The following is a 19,489-nucleotide window of genomic DNA, read 5'->3' as shown; positions in this document are numbered from 1 at the left end:
TTTATTTTGGGGTGAACTATCCCTTTAAGAGAAGCTGTGACTAACCGTGTTCCATTGTAATTCCAGGGAAGAGTGGTGTTTCTTCTAAAAAGTCCAAGTACCTGACTCCTCTGCAACAGAAATTGAATGAGCTCTATGAAGCAGTGAAGAACTACACTGACAAACGCGGACGGCGTCTCAGCACAATCTTTCTCCGTCTTCCATCCCGTGCTGAGCTTCCCGACTACTATGTGGCCATCAAGAGACCTATTGACATGGAGAAGGTTAAGAGCCACATGCTGGCCAACAAGTACCAGGATGTTGATGCCCTGGTGGAGGACTTAGTTTTGATGTTCAACAACGCTTGTACCTACAACGAGCCTGAATCTTTGATCTATAAAGATGCATTAGTGCTACACAAAGTGCTTTTGGAGACCAGGAGAGACCTAGAGGGAGGTGAAGATGCACATGTCCCAGATGTAGCACGACTCATTCAGGAACTTATTCGCAATCTATTTGTGTCAGTGCTTGGTCACCAGGATGATGAGGGACGTTGCTATAGCGATTCACTCGCAGAGATTCCAGCCGTTGATCCCAACAATCCCGATAAGCCTCGGGTGAACTTTGAAATCATCAGAACTAACGTGGATAAGTGTCGCTATAGGAGACTGGATGTGTTCCAGGACCAAATGTTTGAAGTTTTGGAGAAAGCTAGACGTCTGCATAGGTGACGTTCTATACCCAATACCCAATTAGAGTTTTAAATATCTAGAGAGAAGTATTTCAGTACCAGTTTGGGCACTAACTTGGCTGAGCCAGACTTTTGTCTGTTGGCATAAAGTTGGTTACACATTGCAGCTTATTATTTTACATAATTGCTGTTTAAGGGCAGGTAAATCTGAAATCGGAAGATACCACATCAAAAGACTGTTGTGGAAAAAATCCTTCAGATTTGTGAACGGTTGTACAAAAAACACTATAAATTAGTTAAAAAAGTGTAGGGCAGACTATCCAAAAGAACCAGTATGATTATTTCTCAGAAATAACTTATAAAAAAGTGGAATAAACAGTTCTATTAGTGTATCTAGTTTACTTGCTACTAAGCGCATCAAACAAATCAAAGATTTGATCCTTAAATGAATAGTTCAACCAAAAATGAAAATTCTCTCATCATTTACTCACCCTCATGCCATCCCAGATGTGTATGACTTTCTTTCTTCTGCAGAACACAAATTATGATTTTTAGAAGAATATTTCAGCTCTGTAGGTCCATACAATGCAAGTGAATGGGTGACAAAATGTTGATGCTCCAAAAGCACATAAAGGCAGCATAAAAGTAATCCATATGACTCCAGTGGTTAAATCCATATCTTCATAAGTGATATGATAGGTGTGGGAGAGAAACAGATCAATATTTAAGTCCTATTTTGCTAGAAATTCTCCTCCCTGCCCAGTAGGGGGCGATATGCATGAAGAATGTGAATAACCAAAAACACAAGAAGAAAAATGTGAAAGTGGAGATTGAGCAGGGAAGAGAATTTATAGTAAAAAAAAGTACTATTATTGATAAATTATTGATATATTGGTAAATATTTAAACCAGGCCTATTCAGCTGGTGGCCCACAGGCCAAATCTGGCCCATTTGAAATTTTCAGTGGCCCGCGTGAGGTTGAAAAGTCAAAAGTTTAAGTCATTGCATCTATAACAAACTTCACTGTTATTGTTCAATACAATTTTTAGTATCAGTCAGATTTACTCTCTCTGTTATGGACCCATTTTTTTTACTTTGTTGAATTTTTTATTTTTTGTCTCAAGTTACATACAGTTGAAGTCAGAAGTTTACATGCACTTAGGCTGAAGTCAATAAAACAAATTTTTTAACCACTCCACAGATTTAATATTAGCAAACTATAGTTTTAGCAAGTCGTTTAGGACATCTGCTTTGTGCATGACACAAGTAATTTTTCCAACAATTGTTTACAGACAGATTGTTTCACTTTTAATTACAATATCACAATTCTAGTGGGTCATAAGTTTACATACACTAAGTTAACTGTGCCTTTAAGCAGCTTGGAAAATTCCAGAAAATGATGTCAAGCCTTTAGACAATTAGACATTTAGCTTCTGATAGGAGGTGTACTGAATTGGAGGTGTACCTGTGGATGTATTTTAAGGCCTACCTTCAAACTTAGTGCCTCATTGCTTGACATCATGGGAAAATCAAAAGAAATCAGCCAAGACCTCAGAAGAAAATGTATGGACCTCCACAAGTCTAGTTCATCCTTGGGAGCCATTTCCAAATGCCTGAAGGTACCACGTTCATCTGTATAAACAATAATATGCAAGTATAAAAACCATGGGACCACGCAACCATCATACAGCTCAGGAAGGAGACACATTCTGTCTCCTAGAGATGAATGTAGTTTGTCCCAGAACAACAGCAAAGGACCTTGTGAAGATGCTGGAGGAACCAGGTAGACAAGTATCTATATCCACAGTAAAACGAGTCTTATATCGACATAACCAAAAAGGCTGCTCAGCAAGGAAAAAGCCACTGCTCCAAAAAAAGCCAGACTATAGATTGCAAGTGCACACGGGGACAAAGATCTTACTTTTTGGAGAAATGTCCTCTGGTCTAATGAAACAAAAATTTAACTGTTTGGCCATAATGACCATCATTATGTTTGGAGGAAAAAGGGTGAGGCTTGCAAGCCGAAAAACACCATCCCAACCGTGAAGCATGGGGGTGGCAGCATCATGTGGGGGTGCTTTGCTGCAGGAGGTACTGGTGCACTTCACAAAATAGATGGCATCATGAGGAAGGAAAATGATGTGGATATATTGAAGCAACATCTCAAGACATCAGCCAGGAATTTAAAACTCGGTCGCAAATGGGTATTCCAAATGGACAATGACCCCAAGCATACCTCCAATGTTGTAAAATGGCTTAAGGACAACAAAGTCAAGGTATTGGAGTGGCCATCACAAAGTCCTGACCTCAATCTGATAGAAAAGTTGTGGGCAGACCTGAAAAAGTGTGTGTGAGCAAGGAGGCCTACAATCCTGACTCAGTTACACCAGTTCTGTCTGGAGGAATGGGCCAAAATTCCAGCAACTTATTGTGAGAAGCTTGTGGAAGGCTACCCAAAACATTTGACCCAAGTTAAACAATTTAAAGGCAATGCTACCAAATACTAACAAAGTGTATGTAAACTTCTGACCCACTGGGAATGTGATGAAAGAAATAAAATCTGAAATAAATAATTCTCTCTACTATTATTCTGACATTTCACATTCTTAAAATAAAATAGTGATCCTAACTGACCTAAAGCAGGGAATGTTTTCTACGATTAAATGTTGGGAATTGTGAAAAACTTAGTTTATATGTATTTGGCTAAGGTGTATGTACACTTCTGACTTCAACTGTGTACACCGATCAGCCACAACATTAAAACCACCTGCCTAATATTGTGTAGGTCCCCCTCGTGCTGCCAAAACAGCGCATTCTGAGATGCTATTCTTCTCACCACAATACAGAGCGGTTATCTGAGTTACCGTAGACTTTGTCAGTTCGAACCAGTCTGGCCATTCTCTGTTGACCTCTCTCATTAACAAGGCATTTCCGTCCACAGAACTGCCGCTCACTGGATGTTTTTTGTTTTTGGCACCATTCTGAGTAAATTCTAGTGACTATTGTGCGTGAAAATTACAGAGATTACAGAAGTTACAGAAATACTCAAACCAGCCCATCTGGCACCAGCAATCATGCCACGGTCCAAATCACTGAGATCACATTTTTTCCCCATTCTGATGGTTGATGTTAACTGAAGCGCCTGACCCATATCTGCATGATTTTATGCACTGCACTTCTGCCACAAGATAGACCTCTTTCACGGACTGTGACGACGTGTTTCCGTCTTATTTATCAGCGTAAATCTCGCAATTTTTTTATATTATACATTTTTTTTAATTTTGTGTAAATTTAAAACATTATGCTTTGTGTTATATTACCCTGGAATTAGTTTAAAAAAATGAATTATCACAGCTGCGAAGGGGGTTTTGATTACAGCTGCTGAGAGGGTGACAGTAAATTTGGCATCTCTATTTTTTTCCTCTTCTGGAATGTCATTCAAATGTAATAGTGGATTTTTTCTTTTGGTCTTTGAGCAAATGAGTAAGTGAAAATAATATTTGCTGTGATCTCCCATTCACCGCTGTCGAAGTTTACTTCCGCGTTCCAAAACCCGGAGAGTGAAAAAGGACTATTGGATGATTAGATAATCGCATGGATGATTGTTGGTGCCAGACGGACTGGTTTGAGTATTTCTGTAACTGCTGATCTCCTGGGATTTTCATGCACAACAGTCTCTAGAATTTACTCCGAATGGTGCCAAAAACAAAAAAACATCCAGTGAGCGGCAGTTCTGTGGACGGAAATGCTTTGTTGATGAGAGAGGTCAACAGAGAATGGCCAGACTGGTTCGAACTGACAAAGTCTACGGTAACTCAGATAACTGCTCTGTACAGTTGTGGTGAGAAGAATAGCATCTCAGAATGCTATTCTGAGATACGGGTTGGCACTGTTTTGGCAGCACGAGGGGGACCTACACAATATTAGGCAGGTGGTTTTAATGTTGTGGCTGATCAGTGTATATATATATATATATATATATATATATATATATATATATATATATATATATATATATATATATATATATACACACACACACAGTACATATACACTGGTGGCCAAAAGTTTGGAATAATGTACAGATTTTGCTGTTTCAGAAGGAAACTGGTACTTTAATTCACCAAAGTGGCATTCAACTGATCACAAAGTATAGTCAGGGCATTAAAGATGTAAAAAACAGCACCATCACTATTTGAAAAAAGTAATTTTTTATCAAATCTAGACAGGACCCATTACCAGCAGCCATCACTCCATCACCTTATCCTTGAGTAATCATGCTAAATTGCTGATTTGGTACTAGAAAATCACTTGCCATTCAACACAGTTGAAAGCTATTTGGTTCGTTAAATGAAGCTTAACATTGTCTTTGTGTTTGTTTTTGAGTTGCCACATTATGCAATAGACTGGCATGTCTTAAGGTCAATACTAGGTCAAAAATTGCAAAAAAGAAACAGCTTTCTCTAGAAACTCATCAGTCAATCATTATTTTGAAGAATGAAGGCTATACAATGCTTGAAATTGCCCAAAAACTGAAGATTTTGTGCAAAGGTGTACACTACAGTCTTCAGAGACAAAGAACAACTGCCTCTAACAAGGATATAAAGAGATGTGGAAGGCCAGATGTACAACTAAACTAGAGGATAAGTACATCAGAGTCTCTAGTTTGAGAAATAAGATGCCTCACATGTCCTCAGCTGACAGCTACATTGAATTCTACCCGCTCAACACCAGTTTCATGTACAACAGTAAAGAGAAGACTCAGGAGTGCAGGCCTTATGGGAAGAATTGCAAAGAAAAAGCCACTTTTTCAGAAAAACAGAAAAACAAAAAGAAAATGTTAGAGTGGGCAAAGAAACGCAGACATTGGACAACAGATAATTGGAAAAGAGTGTTATGGTATAACCCCATTGAGCTTTTGTGGGATCAGATAGATTGTAAGGTGCGTGAGAAGTGCCCAACAAGACAGTCACATCTATGGCAAGTGCTACAGGAAGTGTGGGGTGAAATGTCACCTGAGTATCTGGACAAACTGACAGCTAGAATACAAAGGATCTGCAAAGCTGTCACTGCTGCACGTGGAGGATTTTTTGATGAGAACTCTTTGAAGTAGTTTAAGAAGTTCTGAACATTTTTTGTCAAATTGTAATAGTAATTTTTCATGTTATTATTGTCCTGACTATACATTGTGATCAGATAAATGCCACTTTCTCTCCATAAGAGCAAAATCTGTACATTATTCCAAACTTTTGGCCGCCAGTGTATATTCAGAATTTCTTGCTAGGTGGAAATATTTCTCATGAAAATAAAAAATGAAAGCTATAAACACATATTATGTGATAAACACATAACAAATATTAATGCCCTAATGTAACATGATATCTGTAGATAGAAGCTTTTCGATTACAAAATATTCTAGCTTGGCCTGCGTTCCCCGAAGACTTTTTCCATCTGACCCACTTGTCAATTAAAGTTGAATAGCCCTGCCTTTAACCTTGCTGACTTTGGGAAACCCATCGACTAGTTCTTTTTGGAAGCGCCCATTGCAGCAATCCAATACCTGATGGACAGGTAAAAACCTGTGCACTCTGATTCCCAGAAGTTAAGTAGTAGCAAGCCATTGACACTGGTTTATTCAGCCAACTCTTGCCATTTTTTGTGCATGGAGTGGACATCTATGGCTGAGAGTTGGACACCAGTTATTTAAGACGCATGTATTCAGTGAAATGTATTTCATTGTCATGTTTTTGTCTGTTTTATTTGTGTAATATAGGACAGACTCAGAGATCTTTGAGGACTCTGTGGAGCTCCAGCAGTTCTTCATCCGGATCAGAGATGAGCTGTGTAAGAACGGAGAGATTCTGCTGACGCCCGCCCTCAGCTACACCACTAAACACCTGCACAGCGACGTGGAGAAGGAGAAGAAAGAGAAGCTGCCTAAAGAGTATGAAGAGGACAAGCTCAAGAGAGAGGAGGAGAAGAAAGGTACTGTTCCAATGGTATTCACTAACTTAAAATGTATCAGTATTTCCTAACGGCAAACAAACCGAATAAGAGACACGCAGTGGTTCAGTTGTGTGGTGCTAACGACTATTTATGAATCTTTTCATTAGGGCATGGCGAAATGACGATATACAGTATATAGTGAGGACAATATAAAGTGTCAGTCGATAGAGATTTTGCTATATCATGTATATCACGATATGTAAATATTCATGTGCAGCGCTGGCTTATCTATCAAAAACATCTCCACAGAATGGGACAACTCTCAAAAAAGTAAAGTACCTGAAGAGGAGCTTGTTATTAAAACAGGTGCAACATCTGTGGTGTAGGTTCATAAAACCCAACACAGAGCAGATAAAAATTATTTGCAAACTGTCACATGACGATAATCACTCATAATTAAAGCAATTTGTTTTACCTCAAAATGAAGCATGCAAAAGAATATTGTGAAAGTAATATAGATAAGTGTTTACATAATGTTGGATATTTTTTGCAAGAAGTGTTTATTTTCGTTGCATTTGTTTCTTTTTTTACTTATGTATTATTCTCTATGGGAAGAGAGAATAATAGAGAATAAATTTAGGAAGATCTCGAGTTTCTTGAGTAAAGTTTATAATAATATTGGTCAACAACATATCAGACTGAAATGTGGCATAATGTAAAATTTAGCATTATGATAAGAATGATTTAAAACAAAGTTGTTGTTTTTTGTACTTTGACTATTGTCAAGCTCCAAATATAGAGACAATTCTATAATTAATTATATAATTATATAATATACACTACCGGTCAAAAGTTTTGAAACACTTGACTGAAATGTTTCTCATGATCTTAAAAATCTTTTGATCTGAAGGCGTATGCTTAAATGTTTGAAATTAGTTTTGTAGACAAAAATATAATTGTGCCGCCATATTAATTTATTTCATTATAAAACTAAAATTTTATAAAAAAATAAAAAATAAAAAAAAAGTTTTTCAAATTGTTGACTTGGACCAAATAATAAAGAAAAGCAGCCAATAAGTGGCCAAAATAGATGGGAACTCCTTCAATACTGTTTAAAAACATCCCAGGGCGATACATCAAGAAGTTGGTTGAGAAAATGTCAAGAGTACATGTCTGCAAATTCTAGGCAAAGGGTGACTACTTTGAAGATGCTAAAATATAACACAGTTTTGATTTATTTTGGATTTTGTTTAGTCACAACATAATTCCCATAGTTCCATTTATGTTATTCCATAGTTTAGATGACTTTACTATTATTCTAAAATGTGAAAAAAAAATTATAATAAAGAATGGTAAGTGTTTCAAACTTTTGACCAGTAGTATATAATAAATATTTGAAAGTATAATTCACTGACAGAATTACCCAAAAATAGACATTACAATATGGTTATTTAATACATAAGCCGATTTGTATTGATTTCCCCCCCAAAAAATTACTTTAATGTGATATGTATTGTTATTGTGATACAAAATTACTCATATCGTGATATAAGATTTTTGTCATATCGCCCACCCCTACTTTCGTATTGATCTGCAGAGGCTGAGAAGAGTGAGGACTCGGCAGGTGGTGGGTGGCAGGGAACCTTGCAACGCACCTACAGCCAGGACTGCAGTTTCAAAGACAACATGTACCATGTGGGAGACTATGTGTATGTGGAACCCACTGAACCAAACCTGCAGCCACACATTGTCTGCATAGAGCGCCTTTGGCAGGACGATGCAGGTATTACACTTAAAAATATGTAAGAAAGTAAATACGTTTTTGCCATGTTGCTATATATATGAATGATGTTGTTCACTAACACTGTTGAAAGAGAATCTAGGCTCTGGTAATCTGATGTTTGAGATTATTTTGAATGAATGAATTCTGCCTTGTTTTTTCTTTAAGGAGATAAATGGCTTTATGGTTGCTGGTTCTATAGACCCAATGAAACGTTCCATCTTGCTACGCGCAAATTTCTGGAGAAAGAAGTTTTCAAAAGTGACTATTACAACAAAATACCTGTCAGTAAAATACTGGGCAAATGTGTTGTCATGTTTGTGAAGGTAAAATCATTCAGCAATGATTCCCTCTAAAAGCAACATGTTTTCGTGTTACTAGTGAATTGTAAAACAATATGTATCTGTTTTCAGGAGTATTTCAAGCTTCAGCCTGACACCTTCAGACCTGAAGATGTTTTTGTCTGCGAGTCTCGTTATTCTGCCAAGACCAAGTCCTTCAAAAAGATCAAGATGTGGACGATGCCCCTGAGCTCAGTGAAGTTTGTCCCTCGTGAAGTGCCGTTGCCTGTGGTCCGTGTGGCCTCTATGTTTGCACCCAAACAGGATAGTGAAAAGCCAACTGAGGTGGCAGAGGACTGCAAAACTGGGCCTTCTTTTATCGATAAGGTAAGAGCCAGCTGAATTCTGTCCTGTATAATTGTGAAGACTATAAGACAACATAATTATTTTTTATGAACTTTAAATTGGTTTACTAGATGTTGTCTGAGCATCAAACTTTCTCTTCAGGAGAGAGAGGATGTTCCCATGGAGATCAGTAACGGAGAGCCAGGATGCCAGTACTATGAGCAGCTCTGCTACAACGACATGTGGCTGAAAGTGGGAGACTGTGTGTACATCCGCTCTCATGGGCTTGTACGCAACCGCGTGGGCAGGTGGAGTGCCAATGACAAGACCATACAGTCGCAGTTTTAAAGTCAATGTGAAATATTTACTTTCTTAATACACATTACTGGTCTTATTGTGTAAAATTCATCAGTGCACATTATTCTGCACTGATCCTTTAAGATAAAAAAAAAAAAAAGTGTTATAAATGTCTTAGGGTGCTTTCACACTTGGCTCGATTGCTTGGACCGAACCCGAGTTTGTTTCCTCCCCCCTTCCCCTTGCCCCCGCTGATCTCTGTTCACATCTTTTATTTTGGGTCCGAACCATGGTCCGATTACATCATCAACGCGAGTAAAAGCGGCAGCTGTTTACCACTGTAACTAGGTAACAACTCAAGAAGACATCAGATACACTGTGTTCCTCTCTTTGGATTTACCACCAAAACTTTACATCCACAGAACGGCACTTGTGTTTGTCTGCCACAGATGCATTGAATGTGCAATGATGTGATGAATGTTAGCATTTGTCTGCCGCGAGCCCACGGATGCATTGCAAAAGATGTGAAGAATATGAGCTGCTCTCTGGAGGCGATTTATTTGGAGACAAGCAGGTATGAGAAATCCCTAATACCATAATAAATTAATCAGGAGCCTGCGAAGACACAAATTATACGTCACCAATAGCAGTTCACTTCCACAATTTGGTACAGTTGCGTTCATATCAGCAGCGAAAGTTCACATGAACCGAACTCCAGACCACCTTTTCAAATGGACTCGTGTGCGGTTCACCAGAGTTCGGAAAACAGCTTTCACATCATCCAAACGAACCAAACTTTGATGTCATTCAAACCTGGGTGCGCACCAAAAGTGCTAGTGTGAAAGCACCCTTGGTAATCTTTTATCAAATTGTAATTACTTGCTTTGCTTTTAAAACGGCTTTACCTTTTTGGCTGATGTTACCAAGCCCTCTTATTTTTCAACTCGTTTTCTCCAATCACTTGCCACAATCGACTGTAAACTTTCATTCAGGTCAGCATTAATGTTGGTATGGACCAACCACTTTTTATGATCTAATCAATTTCCATTGGGTAAAACCACCCTAAATTTTTTCTTGTTGAATATCACTCGTAAATATGTAACTTTACGGAAGTAACTTGTTACGAATGCCGGTTCATGTTGACTTCAAGTAAACTTTCACTATTTTAACAAAGGAAAATTAGTTTGATGTTGCATGCAAAGCCTTTTTGGTTAGTGTATTTCAGTTTGTACAAACTGTAACTATAAAACAGTACATAAAATGTAATTCCCATGTTGTTCTATGCTGGTTTGGTGCTGGTCAAGCTGGTGGAGCAGCATAGCCATGTTGTTCAACTGCAAAACTTCCATTTTGTCTGGTAATGCTGGCTAATCAAGAAAGTCTTGCTCGTTAAGCTAGCCAAGAAGTCTTGTTGGAACACCAGCCTCCCCTGTTGTGGACCATTATTCAAAACACAACATTTGCTGGTAACTAGCTATGCTTGTTGTCAGCAGGGTATAATGATATTTACTACAAGATTGTTCTTTATGTACTGCGTAGGACACTGGGTTTCTTCCAGCAGACCAGATTGGCTCGTTGCGGTGTTCATATTAGATATATTGCCATATGAACTGTTTAATTACTGTGTCTCCTGATATATTAGTGGATTTGTGTTGTAATAGAATAGAGAAGATGTGGGTGCGAGATGAAGCTGCGTACTTCTTTGGGCCCATCTTCATCCACCCTGAAGAGACAGAGCATGAACCCACAAAGATGTTCTACAAAAAGGAAGTATTCCTCAGCAACCTAGAAGAATCCTGCCCTATGACCTGTATTGCAGGTAACAGTCTTTATTTACTTACCTTCCAGTAAAGTTACATTATAAAAATTGTGTTATTGAGTGGTTTAAAGGACAGGTGAAGGAACTTGATATAGGCACTCCAGAATGATTTGACAGAGTGTCACTGAAATATTTACATCGAAAGGACTACTATTACATAAAGTAAATGGTTAGTTGGATTAAATCTTAGCACCATTATTGTCTTGTACCACATCTGGAATGTTTGTTTGTTTTTTTCCTCAGGGAAGTGTACAGTGTCTTCCTTCAAAGATTTCCTGTCATGCAGGCCAACTGAAATGGCAGAGGACGATGTGTTGCTGTGCGAGAGCCGCTACATAGAGAGTGAGAAGCAAATGAAGAAATTCAAAGGGCTGAAGCGTTTCTCTCTGTCTGCCAAAGTAGTCGAGGATGAAATCTATTACTTCAGGTCAGATTAGGTGTTGAGAGTAAAACTTTGGTATGACTTGTTCCATGTAATGTGTATCCAAATATGAGATCCATACAATCCATTTTTTCATTGAAAAATGTCTCTTATTATACTTTGTTTTTTTAGAGTAAGTTGTTGATGGAAAACAACAAAAAAGAAACATTTAACTCTTATCACACATTGCACGGATGCGGTAAAGAAGCCATTCGACTCCTGTCTCTTTAATATATGCTCAACCAAAACATTTCTTTGAGACGCTCGCTGGCTGAACTGCCAGTATTCTTATAGGAATATTCAGGGTTCAATACAAGTTATGCTCAGTTGACATCATTTGTGGCATAATGTTGATTACCACAAAAATTTATTTTGACTCATCCCTCCTTTTCTTTAAAAAAAAGCAAAAATCTGGGTTACAGTGAGGCACTTACAATGGAAGTGAACGGGGCCAATTCGTAAATGTTAAAATACTATTTCAAAAGTATCACCACAAGACATAAAGGATATGCATGAAAACATGATTTTAGTGTGATAAAATCACTTACTAACCTTTACTGTGTAAAAGTTATAGCTAATTTACAACTTAGCTAATTTACAGCTCATGGTGTGTTCCATGGTGTGGATTTGCAGCAGATTGCATGCTTGATTCTAGCAGTGACCAATTGCGTGCTTGCCTATAGCAGCACATGTAGTGATTCAGGAGTGGAGTGTTTTTATTCTGAATTACTTCAGAGAATGTGGTGATGCACCCATACTTCATGATAAACAAATCAAAAATGATTTTTGAAACTATGATAATAACATAATTGCATTAATATAACACTAAGATGGAAGTTACTCACTGTTTAGGTTAGGGACAAATGCAACAGTGCCAAAATGTGAATGCTGAATGATACATGCCTGAACATTAAAATACACTTCAAAATCTTGGTATGGTATTAATTGACAGGATAAGTGAACAAATAAAATGGTACACAAATGTCATAATAGTAAGTGATTAAATATTTCTTTATTCAAAGACCAGCTTGTGCTCAGTCTTTTGTTTTTATATGTGAAACTGAAGCAAATGGTCCACAATGAGATGCCCTTTAGCTTATTTAAAGATCCCGTGGAAACATGCTCGTGGACGTGTGTTTGTCTCACCTTTTTCACCCCTCATGAGTTTGGATCCCTGAGATTTGGCTTTTGGTTATCCCATCAGAAAGCTCATAGTGCCTCAGAAAGAGCCGTCTCCACTGCTGGATAAGAAGATTGATGAGTTGGAGGCCAAGTTTGCAGACATGACAGATGAAGAACTGGAGGATTTGGGTGATGATGACGATGGCTCTGATGCCCACTGCATGCCACAGCTACAGACTCCGATGACCAGCGACATGGACATGTTGCAATACGCACCAGCACAGGTATGCAGTCTGCTGTTGTCACATAAGAATCGAGAACTTTTGTGTAGAAGAGCAAACAAAAACCACAACAGGTCATAGATTCTCTGTACTTGTCATTATTTTGCCCTCCATGCTTTATGCATGAAAAACCATAGATCTCAGAAAGGTTGAAATAATAGTTCATAAATGTTTTTGTTGTAGTATTATGTAAAGGGTTGCATTTAATTTCTTCTATACCTGTAATTTGTATATCACTCAGTACTGGATAATTGTTTAAGGGCAGTGGATCTGATGGGATAACATGTCAATATTTCATAAGGGCAGGTAAACATGAAATGGATCTTACCACAATAATTGATAGTTCAAATCCAGCAAATACTTCTTCTTTGGAAGCCATTTTTGTTGCAACCTGGTACCTTGTAAACCTATGTACCCTGAACTTTGTAACGTGCATAGAATCCTTCCAATCAGATTGGAGCCTGCAATTTTTGAAATCTCTTGCCTTGTTTGTTTGCAATATAAATTGGATGTGGGTGGCCCATAGGCATGCCTTCTAAGGCCAAGATTAGATATCAAGATCAATATTTCATTCTGTGCCACAGTCCACTCCAAAGTCAATTAAGGGGCTGTCGAAGAAGGAAGGTGCGAAGAGGAAGATCAATATGAGTGGGTACATCCTCTTCAGCAGTGAAATGAGAGCTGTCATTAAGGCCCAGCACCCTGACTTCTCCTTTGGAGAGCTCAGTCGTCTGGTGGGCACAGAGTGGAGAAACCTGGAGGCCACCAAGAAAGCGGAGTATGAAGGTGAAATGTCAAAGTTTACATCACACTATTCATAAATGGACGCTGATGCATGGAATACAAAGTCTACAGGTTCTGCTGGTAAAATCAACTTGTTTTTGTCTTTGTTGTTGATCCAGAGCGGGCAGCTAAGGTAGCGGAGCATCAGGAACGAGAAAGGGCGGCACACCAGCAGAACTCCTCAAGAGCAGGTACCCCAGTTGGGGCACTCATGGGGGTGGTACCTCCCCCGACCCCAATGGGGATGCTTAGCCACAGCATGACGCCTATGGCAGGTAACCCCTCTCAGGTGTGATGGACACACCTTTCTGGTGCCACACAGAGCTGCAATAAGAAGCCTAACTGCTAGCACACTCATCTCCAATGCACTTTTCATCTTCATCCAATTAATTTTCTTTCTTTCTGACATGTTTTGGTCTCTGTAATTCTAAAAATAACATCTGTTATCTGAATAGATATGATTTTGAATGCATCAAGCTTTTGTCATCCATGAATGTGCATGGATTTTATTTGTTAAGAAGACTTGTTCATAAACCGAATATATTCCTATAAAACTATATAGGAATATAGATGCCCATCAAAAAAGTAAAGTGACTTTACATAATTTAAATACATAATTCACTCAGAGAATATCATATATCCATCTCAAATTGCTCTGGTTATTCTGAAATGCCAAAGCCTGCCATCAAAATGATTGGCTATTATTACCTCCCAGAACTGTCTGACACGCTATTGCTCCCAGACATAAGGCATCTACCGCTGAACGCTAGCAAACATGAAGTTTGTCAGAGTGTTTTTTTCTGCACACTCTAAATCGCAAGTTGGAATTTATTACATTTAATAAAAGAGCCACAGTGGCTTCAACTTCAACAAGTGGCTTCAAAAATGTCATTTCTATTTTGCGGCAATTTCCTCATAAGTAACGATTTTGTTCTCTTAAACACATGGTATAGAAATGCTTTTTTTCACAAATTGTTTTTGCTATATTCTGATTTTTCGCAGAAATTAAATTCGTAAATTGGATGGAATCATGACTGTAGTTAGCTGCATGATATACTGATGCATGCATGTATTGTATCACCACCTTCCTTCAAAGGCATGATGGGTAGCTACGAGCCACCCATGCAGCCTTTTCAGGGCACTATCAATGGCATGATTAACATGGCCGGCATGCCTCAACATCCTGCGGGGATGCCTGCCTTACCCCACCACTTCCCGTGGGGTATGCCGGGCATGCCGTATCTGGGTAAGGACCACTTCACAGCCACATGTCCCCACTTGCAGTTGCTTCCTGTCTGCCTCTCGAATCCTAACAAGAGGGGCTACCTGTACCATAGGCTTGGGCTTCCACTAAGTAACCAGTCTGCCCTGGCCATGATAAAACCAATTAAAGAAAATTCCAAGGTTCTTTAAGTAGTCTGACCTCTCACCAGAACTGTCTGCTAACATTATAATTGTAAATAAAGAGGCAGTACCACCTCAGGAGAATGGCTTGGTATGCATTTAAAGACCCCATGAAATTGCTGTATAAGCACAGGCGTGTGTCCTGTGTTGACATATTTTCTTATTGTTGTTGGGGTGGGGCATATTATTGAATTTGTCCCTTTTTTCATTTATAAATAGTCTTTATCTCAATAGATAAACATGAAGAGAACAGGATATTGGGCACTTTGAAAGTCTCTTGGTCACTTTGTGTGCTGGTACCTCTTTTACAGGTATGAATGGAATGACCCCAGGTTCTACAGGAAACACTTATGGGACTCAGGTAATGCTGACAACCAGGGATTATATGTTCAAAGGGTTTTGGATTTATCCTTTATGTTATAAAGCTAAATGCTGATGGGTTATTTCATGTCAAATCAACCAAATTTCAGAAACTAAACTCAAATTTTCACCCATGATTTTGCAGGTCAAAAAATTGCATTAGAAAGGTGGCATTGTCATTATTTTATGTTTATATAGAGATAGGTAGGTCTACTACTAAAATCAGTTCACTTGCTGCATTACATGCCAATGGTGTGATTCCAAAAATGAATAATAAGAATAAGAATTTTTGGAGTGCCTATAACTGTAGAAGGATTAAAGATCCTAAAGATCTTAATATCCTTTTTGGTTTCTGGTTTAGAGCAAACTTTCCTTTTTGTACCAATACTATATTACCAATATGTGTCACTTATTCTTAAGAATAATGTATTTTTGGGGGACTGGGTAGCTCAGTGGTAAAGACGCTGGCTACCACTGCTGGAGTTCGCTAGTTAGAATCCCAGGGCGTGCTGAGTGACTCCAGCCAGGTCTCCTAAGCAACCAAATTGGCCCAGTTGCTAGGGAGGGTAGAGTCACATGGGGTAACCTCCTCGTGATCGCTATAATGTGGTTTGTTCTCGGTGGGGTGCGTGGTGAGTTAAGCATGGTTTCCGCAGTGGATGGCGTGAAGCCTCCACACACGCTATGTCTCTGTGTTAACGCGCTCAACAAGCCACGTGATAAGATGCATGGGTTGACGATCTCAGACACGGAGGCAACTGGGATTGTCCTCCGCCACCCAGACTGAGGCAAATCACTACGCGACCACGAGTACTTAAAAGCACATTGGGAATTGGGCATTTGCAAATTGGGAGAAAAAGGGGAGAAATAAAAAAAATATATTAAAAAAAATAATGTATTTTTGGACTAAAATCAAGATTTTGACATGATTGTTTTAATGTGAATAAATAAACATACATTTTTAGTCTCTTTTCTTTTTCTTTTTTTTTTTTGAGGTCCTGTGCATGTACAATACTGTGCAAAAGTTTTAGGCACTGGTGAAAAATGTTGCATAGTAAGGATGCCTTCAAAAATAATGCCATAAATAGTTTTCATTTATCAATTAATGTCATGCAAAGTCCAGTAAACATAAAAAAGCTAAATCAATATTTGATGTGACCAATTCTCCTAGGTACTCCTGGACACAGTTTTTCTTGGTTGTTGGCAGATCGGATGTTCCAGGCTTCTTGGAGAATTTGCCACAGTTCTTCTATCTGTTTAGGCTATCTCAATTGCTTCTATTTCTTCATTTATTCCCAGACTGACTCGATGTTCAATAGGGGGTCTGTGGGGGCCATGCTATCTGTTGTAGGGCTCCCTGTTCTTCTATTCTACTCTATTCTGTTTACAAAAGTAATGTTTGGGAGTCTAAAATTTATATTTCCTAATGACACACTAAAGCTGAAGATATACAGAACTATCTTAAGATAAATGTTTTTGTGAAACATCTTATGTGCCTAAGAGTTATGCACAGTACTGTATATGTTTGGGCCTTTCCAAATAAAAAGTTTTAAACTTTCTACATTTTCTTGCATAGTAATTTTTGCATCAGGATGCATTAGCATTTACATTACTAATGCGAAGTGTCACATGCGTTTCTGACTACCTACGAATATAGTTTTAGTAATCATTACAAAGCGTTTTGAACCCCATTTATACATGTATTTAGTGCTCACCACTAGTGATTGCATCACCAAAGATGGATGTAATTATAGCAGGTGCAAATCTGGCTTCTGAGTTTGAATTCTTGGTGGGGTACTAAAGCAAATGGTTTTTGTATAGAAGATCTACCATTTTTCATTTCTGTGCCATTGCATGGAAATACTGTGCTTGTGACTGTAAAACTAAACACTTCCGAACCTTTGTAATACTTCTTCCATAAAATATGTCAATTTTTGTCAGATTTTGCTTTTCACTTTAAGCTGATCTAAATCAGAGTTTGTGCGTTTCTATAGATGGGTGTAATGAACTCGGGCCAACAGGCCCCCCCACCTTACCCGGGGCTGGTTGGGCAGCCTGCCCTGCAGCAGCCCTCCACCCCAATATTTGTGGCTCCTCCACCCAAACCCCAGCGCCTCCTACATTCAGAGGCATATCTGAAGTATATAGAAGGACTCAGTGCTGAGTCAACTACTGTCAGCAAGTGGGACCAGACACTCACTGGTGAGTGAGATGCCATGGTTGATGTATGTTATGTATTACTGGTTGATGTTATGGGTTATTCTATGGCAAGGACAATATTTAGAGAGCTGGGTAGCTGAAGGCCGATATAATGCCAATATACAGTATGCTGAATGTTTCCTTATATTTCACGAGGCTGTTTGTATTTTTTGGAACATGACACAACAGGGAGCTAACACAGCTCAAAATGGCCATAGCCAAATGTAGGCTGATTAATTGACCTGTGTTTTATATTGGTCTAACACTATTTAATGTTGTTGTTTTATTAAAACCTTATCAGTTTTATAGAATCCACAAAGTTTATAATGCACATCTGAAGTATGCACATGTTTTGGAGTATTTTATACTTTGTATTAGTGAATGTGTATATGTCACCCCAGCTCGCAGGAAAGATGTGCGCCTTACAAAAGAGCAGGAGAGCCGTCTGCCTTCTCATTGGCTGAAGAGTAAGGGAGCTCACAAGACGATGGCTGATGCTCTGTGGCGACTGCGGGACCTAATGCTACAAGACACACTAAATATTCAACAGACGTATAATTTCTGAACCATTCCTGTTCTCATGTTCTCATACAAGGAGATGAGCCGTTCTTAGAGTTTCAATGTTGTTATGATATAACGTCCTCAGAGTTTTGTAATGCTAAATATAGTCTGTTGGCTTTGTTAGTGGTTTTGCAATTTTACTTTTCTTGAAAGCACTTTCAGTTGGCTACTTTTGTATGTGGGCTGTTAAATGTTCTTAGACTGATTTAAACATTTTCATAAAATTTTGAACTTTAAAGTGTTGAACTGATGTTTGTGCATTGTAAGTTGACAGGAATACGTTTTGTTGTAAGATTGTTCTGAAAGAATGTAGAAATGGCCATTTTGGCCTTGTCTTAGTTCGTAAGATGTTTAAAAAACTAATCAGCCTATTTTTCATATCATCCCAGTTGTATTAGCTAAATGTCAGTTTGGAATGGACACCATTGCCTATTGTTTCAATAAACTAACATTAACACTACATCACATTGTTGATGTACAGTATACCTAGCAAAATAACAAACAGTTTGGTTTCCGAATAAAATACTATAGCTACTACTGTAAAACAGTGATGGTATCAGATAGTAAAACAATGGTACTTAAAGGGTTAGTTCACTCAAAAAATGAAAATTCTCTCATCATTTACTCACCCTCGTGCAATTCCAGATGTGTATGACTTTCTTTCATCTGCTGAACGCAAATGAACAGTTTTAGAAGAATCTCTCAGCTCTGTGGGTCCATACAATGCAAATGAATGGGTGCCAAAATGTTGAAGCAGCAAAATCCACATAAGGTCAACATAAAAGTATCTATACGACTCCAGTGGGTAAATCCATATCTTCTGAAGCGATATGATTGGGGTAGGTGAGAAACAGATCAATATTTAAGTCCTTTTTTACTATAAATTCTCCTACCTGCTCAGTCAATCTCCACTTCACTTTCACATTCTACTTCTGTTTTTTGTGATTCTCATTTTTCATGCATATAGCCCCCTACTGGGCAGGGAGGACAATTTATGATGAAAAATTACTTAAATATTGATCTGTTTCTCACCCAAACCTATCATATCATGTTTGAAGATATGAATTTAAATGAGTCTTATGGATTACTTTTATACTCCCTTTAAGTGGATTTTGGAGCTTCAAATTTTTGTCACCCATTCACTTGCATTGTGAGGACCTACAGAGCTGAAATATTCCTCTAAAAATCATAATTTGTGTTCTGCAGAAGAAAGAAAGTCA

The 19,489-nt window shown here is 38.4% G+C and overlaps 1 protein-coding gene across 3 annotated transcripts in view; it reads left to right on the top strand.

Annotated features, from left to right (window-relative positions):
• The window catches only part of pbrm1 (polybromo 1), a 36,690-nt gene extending 17,937 nt beyond the window's left edge, over positions 1 to 18,753 (top strand). Inside the window, exons 16-30 of one of the 3 annotated variants that reach the window (XM_051675586.1) lie at positions 67 to 706; positions 6,444 to 6,655; positions 8,214 to 8,399; positions 8,565 to 8,722; positions 8,810 to 9,064; positions 9,185 to 9,330; positions 10,981 to 11,138; positions 11,382 to 11,565; positions 12,764 to 12,965; positions 13,547 to 13,748; positions 13,865 to 14,020; positions 14,842 to 14,991; positions 15,461 to 15,510; positions 17,504 to 17,711; positions 18,110 to 18,753. In XM_051675586.1, the coding sequence (XP_051531546.1) occupies positions 67 to 706; positions 6,444 to 6,655; positions 8,214 to 8,399; positions 8,565 to 8,722; positions 8,810 to 9,064; positions 9,185 to 9,330; positions 10,981 to 11,138; positions 11,382 to 11,565; positions 12,764 to 12,965; positions 13,547 to 13,748; positions 13,865 to 14,020; positions 14,842 to 14,991; positions 15,461 to 15,510; positions 17,504 to 17,711; positions 18,110 to 18,273 (3,071 nt within the window). In that variant the 3' untranslated portion in view covers positions 18,274 to 18,753. The remainder of the gene's footprint in view (positions 1 to 66; positions 707 to 6,443; positions 6,656 to 8,213; positions 8,400 to 8,564; positions 8,723 to 8,809; positions 9,065 to 9,184; positions 9,331 to 10,980; positions 11,139 to 11,381; positions 11,566 to 12,763; positions 12,966 to 13,546; positions 13,749 to 13,864; positions 14,021 to 14,841; positions 14,992 to 15,460; positions 15,511 to 17,503; positions 17,712 to 18,109) is intronic. The other 2 variants (XM_051675584.1, XM_051675585.1) reach the window with 2 other exon arrangements.
• The last annotated feature ends 736 nt before the right edge of the window (positions 18,754 to 19,489 follow it).

This window comes from Myxocyprinus asiaticus, chromosome 37, assembly GCF_019703515.2.
Source record: "Myxocyprinus asiaticus isolate MX2 ecotype Aquarium Trade chromosome 37, UBuf_Myxa_2, whole genome shotgun sequence".
NCBI lineage: Eukaryota > Metazoa > Chordata > Actinopteri > Cypriniformes > Catostomidae > Myxocyprinus > Myxocyprinus asiaticus.
Note: the sequence above shows the minus strand (reverse complement) of the source record. Positions and strands in the feature narration are given on the sequence as shown.